The sequence below is a fragment of the Suricata suricatta genome, chromosome 8, assembly GCF_006229205.1.
Source record: "Suricata suricatta isolate VVHF042 chromosome 8, meerkat_22Aug2017_6uvM2_HiC, whole genome shotgun sequence".
Taxonomy (NCBI): Eukaryota; Metazoa; Chordata; class Mammalia; order Carnivora; family Herpestidae; genus Suricata; species Suricata suricatta.
In genome coordinates, this window is record NC_043707.1 from 52,099,517 (window position 1) to 52,110,650 (window position 11,134).

The window sequence follows — 11,134 nt, forward strand, 5'->3', positions numbered from 1 at the left end:
TCCGGCTGAACTATCTTCCATACCTATTGCCTGCATCACTTATTTGCTCGCCTTCTGAATTCACTTTTTATTCTCTACGTTGCCCTTGAATGGTGTGACTAGAACTGTTCCTGACAGGTTCATGAGTCATCCCCAGGGGTGAGTAAAATGTATTTTTATGACTCTTTTTTCCTGTCGTTTTGCTTTTCAATTTTGTGTTTACTTTACCACAGCCAAAACCAAAACAGAAACAATATCACTAAATGTCACTGTTAAAATACCTACCACCATCTGACTCAGCCCTTTTCATGCTATACTTGTCTAGTCTTGTGAGAAACCCCTAACATAAGTCTTACCAGAGAGCAGTGCTGTTTGTTTTTGGCACCGTCTCATGCTCCTAAGGTTCTTTGCTTCTTGTTGCACAGCGGGGGTTTTTGTTTGGTTGTTTTTTCCTTTTAGCCAAGGTCATTTTGAATATTAATTATTTCTTCCCTGCTGGGAAGTGAGACCTCTTCCAGAGTTTGGGTGGAAACTGTAACCGTGCCTCGTTGCATCTACCACTGGGCTGGCCTGGCTGCTGTGAAGTGACTTAGGTTGTTGAACACACCAGCCAAGAGGCACGTGTGGCATTGGGGGGCGGGGGGGGGGGGGCAGTTTGATTAAGATGAGTCCTCAACAGGGGGAGGTTGCCCAGCTAAAAAATAAAAGCCTGTTCAATCCACTCTGAAGACTCTTCTGTTTTTTACAGCTCTCATGATTATATTACTTATTGGATTATTTTTCTGTACTAAATACTATGTGGTCAAAGGTTCATTTGGGATTCAAAGAAAAGGCACTTTCCTCACATGCCGGCTGCTCTGAGTAGTAGGGTCCAAAGGCTCACAGGATTACAAGGAAGCTTTGTTACCTATGCTGAGTTAGAGGGAAGTATACTTCAGTGTTTAGGTCATAAAAAAGAATTGTGGGTGGGGAGCCTGTGTGGCTCAGTCGGTTTAGCATCCCACCTGGGCTCAGGTCATGATCTCATGGTTTGTGAATTTGAGCCCTGCATTGGGCTCTATGTGACAGCTCAGAGCCTGGAGCCTCCTTTAGATTCTATGTCTTCCTCTTTCTGCCCCTCCCCCCTTCTCTAAAATAAGGGAATATTTTTTAAAAACTAAAAAAGAATTATGGGAAGATTTAGGAAATAATAAAGTCCCAAGGCATTAATGATTAAGTAAAATTGAATAATATATTGATATCTTCAGTTCAAAGGAGTTATAGTTGGATGTGAGGGCGATCTGGCTGCGACATCTATCACCCCATTGATCGCCAGGGTTGATTCGGCTGATCTGGCTGGCCAGGCGGGTGTCCCCTTCCTCCCTCACCGCTCCATGTGCGTCCCTCCCGAAGCTGCGCTCGGTGGAAGAGGACGACCATCCCCGATAGAGGAGGACCGTTCTTCGGTCAAGGGTATACGAGTAGCTGCGCTCCCCTGTTAGATCATCCAAACAAGCTCTCAAAGGAGTTATATTTGAATAGTTTAAATTTTGATTCTCTGTTAAGGAATGATTTATATAATAAAGTACATTTGCTTCTTTCAAATGTAAAGTTAAAAAGAAAATAAACTGTATCTATGGTAAATATGATAATTTGGCTTTTGGCAACTGAAAGATGTTTTGCACCCTTTTGTTTTATGGCCTCTTGAGTCGAACTTTTCACTGTAAGATCAACTTCTTGAGACACCTGTAAGCAGTACTGTACACCAAAATTCTGTATCTAATTACCATAAAACTGCTATTTTATTTGTGATTCTTATTTCCTGTTGAGAGTCATTCAACTTTTGGAAATTACTAAGGACATCTTATGAAATTTCAAATTAAAGTTTATTCCATAGTATAAAATTTTAAGGATGTTACTTGAAGTTAAAACAAAAAAGGTAAAACTTGAGTATACAACAGATATTACAGCAAAGTATAGTAAACTAGCTTCTTTTTTTATTTTTTTAATGTTTTTTACTTTGTTTTTGAGAGAGAAAGAGAGAGACAGCATGAGCAGGAGAAGGTCAGAGAAAGAGGGAGACACAGACTCCGAAGACAGGCTCCAGGCTCCAGGCTCCAAGCTGGCAGCACAGAACCTGACGCAGGACTCAAACCCACGAACCATGAGATCATGACCTGGGAAGTGAGTTTAGGCACCCCTAAACTAGCTTCTCTTAAAACATCTTGTATGACATCCTTTTTAATTATATGCTTGGTTCAGTTTTCACTGCAGTAGATTATTAACAATTACTGCATATTTCAGTTACAAGGTTAGCTTAAATTCCATTATGAAACATATTTACTGTTCTTTTTCCATAAATGAAAAGTTTATTAAAATGTATGATGATGGCATTTTTACTAAAACTTCACTTTTACAAATTTAAAGTATATAAAAATCATGAAACTAGGTGGTTTTCATCACTTAGGAAATATTCCCGTGAAAACACTTATTGCGTTGCCTTGTCAACCAGAGCAAAACAGGGATACCAGATACACCCTCGTATTCCTTCTGATGAAAAGTTCTGAGATTTGGGGGTGCCTCGGTGGCTCAGTTGGTTAAGCATCCAGTTCTTGATTTTGGCTTGGGTCATGATCTCATGGCTGGTGGGATCTGCTCCGACAGCACAGAGCCTGCTTGGGATTCTGTCTCCGTCTCTATCTGCCCGTCTCCCTCTCCTGCTCGTATGCTCTCTCTGTAAAGTAAATAAATGAACATTTAGAAAAAAAAAGTTCTGGGATTTTATTCACAATATCTTACCCTCTTTATTTTCCCACTTGTATTTTCAAAAGTTCTACAGAAAACATGTATCCTTTTTTGCATAAGGATAAAAAAAGATTAAAATGAAAAGACATACAAGTATTAGACAATTGGGGTAAAAAAAAAAAAAGACACTAATGTAAATTCACATTCTGCCCATTTTACTGGATGGTCTGTGATTTCAGGTCTATAATTATGTTGCCACATCTTAATATGCTACACTGGAAATCTCAGTACACGGATATTTGTTGTTCTACAGTCTCCTTGAATGCTGAATTAGTGAACCCTGAACCATTGCTCTTAGGGGAAAGAAAGAAAGGTTTAGGCTCCTGAAAACCTTTGGTCACAACACTCATTTAAGTCAGTTGATTAGTGCATAGCCTTGTTTCGGCTTCTGTTGAAAGATACCTTATTTAATACATCTTGATTCATTAACGTTGAGCCCACAACCAATCCCTGCCCAGAAGACGCTTCTCTAACCCCTGTATTTTCTCCACAAGACACATTGAAGCCTTTTTGTGTGCAAGAACACTAAGTAGCCCTTCAACACTGAGCTAAGGAGCTGTTTTAAACAGCAGAATAACCAACAACAACAAAAAAGCCCCACAAAAATGCAAAACGCATAGCACTAAATAGACTGTGTAGAAGACCCTTATTTGCAGTATAAGAGCTAAAACAAAGAGACAGAGCAGCCACTGTTGGACCTTGGCTGGGTATGGGCACACTGGGTTGCTCACACGTTCGTCACCCTGAGCATGCCCGCCAGTGCCTGCCAGAGTGCCACGGGTGTTGACTTTAGGGTCACAAGTACATTTGAGTGAGTAGTCACATTTGCAAATATGGAGTCCATGAGCAATCAGGATCTACTGTATAAACTTTCCTGATGAGGGAAAATGACAGAAGTGTAGTGTTTTTTTAAGTTAGTTGTCATCTTTTTTGCTTTTATGTTGCAATTTATAGCAACTTAATCAGAGCAGAAATGAACTAAAGAAACAGAGAAATGGTTAGGCCTGAAAGCCAACCAAAGATATCTGTGCTTGTTTCATTGTTGAGAAAATCAAAATGTAAGATTATCTGAGACATTGTCAAGCTCTTTCTTACACTGTTCCATTTCATTAAATGTCTACAGTTCAAATGCCTGGTATTACAAGTTCCAGTGTATTGTAGATGAAAAATGTTCAAAAACTAAGGTGTAATTTTTGGCTGTTGACATTTGGGTTGAGCATCAGTATATGGAAAAACGCTCTTTTAAGTGCTTCATTTTACTAGGAATTTTCATGTTCCATGTGAGGATTACTTTTTTTTTCCATTTATTTTAATGTCTACATTTTTCTTGTTCTTTGGGGTATTAGGTTATATTCCAATAATATTTGTGTTTTAACAGGTTCATAAGCTATAAACACATGCATCTTGTTATGCATATGTTTACAGCACAGATGCATGCATAAGTGATCATTTCTTTTTGGTAACTGGAGATTGGTTATTTTTTGTTTGAAAGACTTGTTTCTAAAGAAGATGGTCTCACAGGGTTTTTATTAACTTATCAGTTGACTGCTGTTTGTAATACTATTAATTATCTTATGGAATTTGGAACTGGATTTATTTTTTAAGATGTTTCATTGATTTCCTGTTCATGACATATGTTGTGTGATGATAAATATGCTGATAGAAAAGAACACTACTTTAAAATAAAGTGTTGGGGCACCTGGGTGGCTAAGTCAATTAAGGTGTCCAACTCCTAATTTCAGCTCAGGCCATGATCTCACAGCCTTCTTGGGATTCTCCTTCTCCCTCTCTCTCTGCCCCTCCCCACTTACATGCACACTGTCTCTCAAGAAAAAAAATTAATAAAGTGTTATATTAAAATGTATTCCTTGGCATTATGTGGTCTCAGCAGAACCCTACATAAATCCTAGCAGGTCGATACTAGCCCATTGTGCTCTAGTTGTTTTTTTAAGTGGCTAAGGTAGTGTCAGATGATTTTTTTGTTTTATTCATGTTGCTTTCTTTTTCCAAAGGGCAGGGATATGTTTTGTTGTGCCAAGTTCTTAAAAAGCAAGTAAGCTTGCCAACAGGTTCGTGGAGGTTCCCTGGGGGATGTCATGAAGGAGGGGAGATTTGTAAGCCAGTGATAAGCAAGCCACTACAAACTCCTTTAGTTGGTTGTCTGAGTGACTGATGATATGTACATCGTAGCGCTATGAATTGCTTATGCATATCCCTTGACCTGCTGTCTGGAAGATAAGAACACTTTCTGTATCCCAAAGCCAAGAAAAGGGTAATAAAGGAATTGGTTGGGTGGCGCCTAATCCCTATTTTGTTTTCCGAATCTTCTGTGTATGTGTGTGTGTTAAGAAATGGAAAGAGTTATTCAGACAACCTAAAGTCACGTGTACTTTGCTTTAGCAGACCTATGCAAACACTCAGAGATACTGCCTTCCTGTCTGCTCCCAACTTCCTCAGAACCCATCTTTCCTGCCAGGCCACAAGCCCTGGCAAGATAGCGGAAGACTACAAGTTGTAAGAGAAAAACTGCTCACAAATAATTAAAAGTTGGTCTAGTATGGGGCTGAGAGTTAAGAGGATTGCATTGTAGTTTCAATTTTGCCCTTAATTAACTTGTTGACTTTTGACAATTGCCTTCCATTGAACCTCCTCATCTGTGAGATAGGGGCGTCAGACAAGATGTCCTCAGTCCCTTGTATCTCTCATGTTCTGTGGTTCTGTGATTATTTGTTGAGGCTGCTACCAAAATTGTACTGGCTGTTAAGTCGTCTGTTCTGTCGGTGAAGACCACTGCACATATCACTGGACAGTTGACTTGCAAAACATGGTGGTCTTCACTGATGATTCACTTAGATTTAATGAATGTTAAGATTTCGCATTCTGGGTCATATTTTATCAGAACTGCACACAATATTAAACCCATCAGAGGTAGACAGCTACTGGTTTTTTTGCTTTTGCTTTTCAAAATCTAGACACGAAATTGAATACTGCTCAGATATTTGTTGGAATGAACTTTGGGGGAAAACTTTGACAACCCAAGAGATGAGATTAAATGCGTTCGTTTTCCCTAGCTGTGTTTTGTGTGCTGCGCGCACTGGAGACTGGTACCTGGGACACGGCCTCTGGAAGTGGGGCTTTAAGACTCCTGCTGCTTAGTTTACAGCTTGATCATGTGTACTGTGCACTCATAGATTAGTCAGGAGGCCTTTGGCTACAGACATCCCAACCCAAACTAGCTTATATAATAAGGGAATCGTTGGCACATAACTAATACAGAAGGATGGGCTTCTGTGTTAGTTCCATCCCGTGTCACAGGCTCCAGAATTCCAGAATCCCCTCGGCAGTTCTCTCCACTTACGTTGGCTTGTTTTTCAAGCTACGCTCATTGTGTCTGAATGCCAGTAGCAATATTTTGCTTTGAATTTACATATTACAGTGTTGGGGTTTCTCAAATTTTGCATTACTGACATTTGGGGCCAGGTAATTTTTTTCTTGTTGCGAAACTGTCCTGTGCATTGTAGGGTGTTGAACAGAATTCTTGGCCTCTGCCTACTTGGTGCCAGTAGCATCTCACCTAAGTTGGTGATAATCATAAATATCTCCTGATGTTACCAAATGTTTGTGGCCAGGGGTGGGGGTGGGGGGCAGAAATACACTGATTGAGAACCACTGATTTAAAAGAAGACATCATTTAGTCAGGTGGCTGTCTTAAGTGTAAAGAAATGTAAAGACCCCAAATTCTCCCCTTTTGTCTTACTGGCTCATTCTGGGTAACTCCCCATTTCTGATCCCATCACTGGTAAGGCGATGTAGTTTCCTTCAGACTAATCAGGCCCACCACCGGAGCCAGAGATGGAACCAGCCGCCCTGAGGCAGGCTACTGTTTGGGGGAGGGTGAGTGCCTCAGCAAAGCCAGTGGGAAGCGGGAATGGAAGCCAGGCAGGAGCCCAGCAGTGTCCTTGACCATTGCATTCTAAACGTGTCTTGTTTTTCTTCCTCTCAGTGAGGACTATGGAAAGAACTTTAAGGATATTACAAATCTCATCAATAACACCTTTATTCGGACTGAGTTTGGCATGGCTATTGGTCCTGAGAATTCTGGAAAGGTAAGACTCATTCAGACATGTAGGAAGCTGTGCTTAATCCCACATGCAGGGCTGTCAGATAATCTGGGAATGATCCAGTTGTACACAGCAGTAGATTTCATTTGCTCTTAGTGTATTTTTTAAAATTAAATATAACTTAGTGCTGATCATAAAAGAATGGAATTCAGCACACAGGATTTTTGTTGTTGTTGTTGTTCCTATTCCAAGATCCAGCCAAACTCTTTGTAATTATGTAGTGGTTGTTTGGCATCACAATGTATAATCCCTGAGATGACATTTTAGTCTTTGGGCAACTAGCTAATCCCAAACTGAGCAGGCTACATTCATAGTTATGACACACTAGCTCGATTTAGGATAACATTTGTTACAAGACTAATACTGGAGGAGTGCAGTGCACCAACTAATCTATTTTTATAACTCTTCTTTTGAAAATTTTCTTAATTCGCATCTGGTGAAAATGGTGTAAGAACTTCCTGTGCTATTATAGTATTGTACTCTGAATCTGAACTTTTCTCTTCCTAATCAGGTGATTTTAACAGCAGAGGTATCTGGCGGAAGTCATGGAGGAAGAATCTTTAGATCATCAGATTTTGCAAAGAACTTTGTTCAGACCAATCTCCCTTTTCATCCTCTGACTCAGATGATGTATAGCCCTCAGAATTCTGATTATCTTTTAGCCCTCAGCACTGAAGTAAGTATAGTGGAGGAACTTGTCTTGCTTTCTTGCATTTTAATAGGCTCAAAATGTACTGTTTTAAAAGGGCACTGTGGAATATGCTCTTTATATTGGACTGCTTCTAGTGATTTCTTAAGACATGAATTATGTATTTTTTGCATTTTTTTCTTATTTGGTAAAGGGCATGATTTTCATGTGCTATCTTTTCCAGATGCGTATGCTATCTAGCTGTCATTCCAGTTTTTTTTTAAGTGAATAAATATGTACTAATAGAGTAACGAACTAGAAAACAGTTCAACGTAATTCTTGCGCTGCAAAGGACATGCATAGATTGTCAAACACCTAATGGGCTTATTCCTTTGCTTTGGCCAAACCACATCTTTATGATTTTTTTTGTTTCCGGTATGTAAAACATCCTGATTTCTGTCTTTGATACTCACGTATTAAATATCCAGAGTCTTAAATCTCTGCATCCCCTACCGCATTCCATACTGTCCCCAGAAACCTGTGTCCCTCCCTAACCTTCCCACCTCGCTTCTGAAAGTTCCCCAGGGAGCACATTTCACTTTTTCTTCCCTAGAGGACTGACTAGTCTTCTTTACCATAGATTTTAAGGACCCAAAGTGGCTGAGTTGCTAGACTATGATAATCATAATTATACTTTATGCTTACACGGCTCTCATCTTATTTCTGCCTTCTCCTATCCAGCAGCATCAGATAGAAACCCCTGGGAGACTGGTTTAATTGGCAGTTCCTAGGCCCTGATCCAGACAGAGTCCATCAGTGACTTTTGGTTGCGAGGTGACTAATATTTTTAACTACCTTCCCGGCTAAGCCTGCACACTAAAATTTGAGAGCCACTGCTGTGGTGACCATTCTGGGGACAGAAACTGGATCATCAATGTGGACAAGCCAGGCTGGCACAGAGAGGGTGAAGGTCTCTGGAAGAGCGGTCTGGGTTCTGGGCCTTCTGTGTGCAGGTCTTTGAGCAGAGGGGAGGCTGGAAGACTCAAGGAAGGTCAAAGTTAAGTTTAGCCAAAGGAGGCCAAAGGAAGGAAACTGGCCTGCTGGGTAGACTTCAGATCTTAATGCAACAATTCCAGGAAGTTGACCTCCAGCAGCTTGAGCTATAGGCCCTTCAAGGGGAGACCCCCAGAGGAATGGACAAAATCACCAGCCACCCCCCCTTTGACCACCTCATCGCCATTACCAAGTGTCTTCAGATTATTAAAACATGCTATCCTTAGGAAGATGTAGCCAAAATCTGCCTTTATACCTCAAATTTCTTCCAGTTAAGGGTAAGTTGGAAGTAAAAATAATCAGGGTAGGTAAGATGGACCAATATGTACTAAAGTGAAAACAGGTGACATCATACCCTTTCCGATTTCTAAGTAGAATTAAGGTGCCTTAGAAATGCTGGGAGGTGAACATTACCAGAGGAGGGAAAGTTACAGAAGGAAGAATGGTGGATGAGGATGGGGGAGCACAGGAGGTAGATTCTGCCCAGACCTTCCCATTTAATCTCGACTGTACCAGGGCATCTCTGTCCCTCCACCACTGGGTCTAGGCCCAGTGGGCTTGTGTTGTCCATATAGCTGATATTGTTCATCTTAATCTTACTAAGTGTCTGCTACATTTGAAAATATTGGCCAGTCTCCCCTTCTGGAAACTCAGCTTGGCTTCTGTGACTTCATTCCTCTGGCTCTTTCCTATCTTCTAACCATTCCTTCCTGGTCTCTTTTGTAAACTCCTGTCAACTTACCCTTAAGTCCTTACCACTCATTTCACTCTGAGCAATCTCTTCTACTCTGACCATTTTAACTGCCACTGTAATTAAGGTATAAGGTTCTCTAATCCGTATTTCTGGCTTCCTCCTAAGGCTCAGATTTCTATCTTGCTCCCCCACCCCAATACTGCTAAAGATTACACACACACACACACACACACACACACACACACACACACACTCTCCCAACCCTCCCCCCCCCCCGAAAAATCATCCAGTTCTACTGAATCTGGTTTCCAGATTCTTGAGCCCGTTCCTCACAACTATCAGGGCCTCATTAAGTCTTCATGACCTAATGTGGCACTACTTTTTCATTTCCTGCTTCCAATCAGAAACCCATCTTTCCCATTGCCATCCAAGTACTCCACCTTTAAAAAAGTAAAACTGAGGGCCCTTTATGAGGTGGCTTGCACTTCTTTCCCAAGCATTAGCCCCTTCTTTCCTCACCTTGGAATTGGTGCTCCATCAGTGTCTGAAGGCTTTTAGCTCCCTGCCCACCCCACCATGTTCCATCACCTCTCGCCTTGACTAGTACTAGGGTATGTTTGTGCAGGAACATTGCGTCTTCCCATTTGCCTTCTTTGGGTTACGCTGTTCGTTACTGAATACTAGTTCAGCTGTCTTCACAAACCATCTCTCATTCATTGTCCCTCCCCTCCTTATTCTCACCCCAGAGACCATGTTTCCATAAGTTACCACATTGTATCAAACTTTATATCTCAGATCCTTGTTCAGCTGTGAACTCCTTGAGAGCAGGAAGCTCATCTTATTTGTCTTTGTGTCCCCCAGGCAACATCTGGTGACATGCCTGGCATGTAGTAGGCACCACACAGCATTTGTCATTCTGAACCTCCCAAACCCTGACAGGGCCCCATAAGCCATGTGTGTGTGGAGCACAGGCAGCTTGGATGGAACTTCAGTGTGTGTTTTTACTGCCCTGAATGATCGGATATGAATTATTAAAGGTCACATAAGCAGCTGCACAGGACAAAGCTGGAATTCTGATAAGTCATTTATAATCTTTCAGAATGGCCTGTGGGTGTCCAAGGATTTTGGGGGAAGATGGGAAGAAATCCACAAAGCAGTGTGTTTGGCCAAATGGTGAGTAACAGAAGACTCCATCTGTGCAGAGCCCTAAACCTTTCCTGACAGTGCTGCCAAAAGTCACATGAGTAAATATTGAGCACTTACCATGGGCCAAGTACTCTTCAGGGTGCCCTTAGGGATACAAGAGAAGGGTATGACCCAGATCTTGACCTGGAGGAGCCTCTAATTCTGCTGGGGAAGAACAGTTAGTCTCACTAAATGTTAGAATATAAAGTGTAAAACAAGGCACTGGACTGAGGAGCTGCTTCCTGCAAAGGTTTAGTCTCCATTAACGATGACATCCGTTGGAAAGCATAAGATACAGCTTGGAGTTGAGGACTTACGTACTTCCCTGTGCTGAGATTTATTTTCCCTCATCTAGAGCTCCATTTCAGTGGTGTGGAATGTAGCACAGACTCAGGAAGAAAGCCCAGAGAGCTTCCAGGCCATCAGAGTCACACTGTCTGTGCACCAAAGATCCTTCGCTTCTCTCCGTGGGCCCCTGCCCCCGCCCCCTACCCCTACCCCCACCCAGTGTCTGCCTAAGATGATGCAGTGGAGGAGGGGCGCCTAGGTGGCTCAGTTGAGCGTCTGACTTGAGTTCAATTCCTGTATCAGGCTGGCTGCTGTCAGCACACAAGAGCCAGCTTCAGATTCTCTATCCCGGTCTCTTTGCCCCTCCCCCACTTATATTCTCCCTCTCTCTCTCTCTCTCTC

General features: G+C 41.8%; 1 protein-coding gene across 3 annotated transcripts in view; it reads left to right on the forward strand.

Annotated features, from left to right (window-relative positions):
• The window catches only part of SORT1 (sortilin 1), a 63,734-nt gene that overhangs the window by 24,466 nt on the left and 28,134 nt on the right, over nucleotides 1–11,134 (forward strand). For all 3 annotated transcript variants that reach the window (XM_029950025.1, XM_029950023.1, XM_029950024.1), the window contains exons 4-6: nucleotides 6,767–6,869; nucleotides 7,396–7,560; nucleotides 10,359–10,432. In XM_029950025.1, coding sequence (XP_029805885.1) covers nucleotides 6,767–6,869; nucleotides 7,396–7,560; nucleotides 10,359–10,432 — 342 coding nt within the window. The remainder of the gene's footprint in view (nucleotides 1–6,766; nucleotides 6,870–7,395; nucleotides 7,561–10,358; nucleotides 10,433–11,134) is intronic.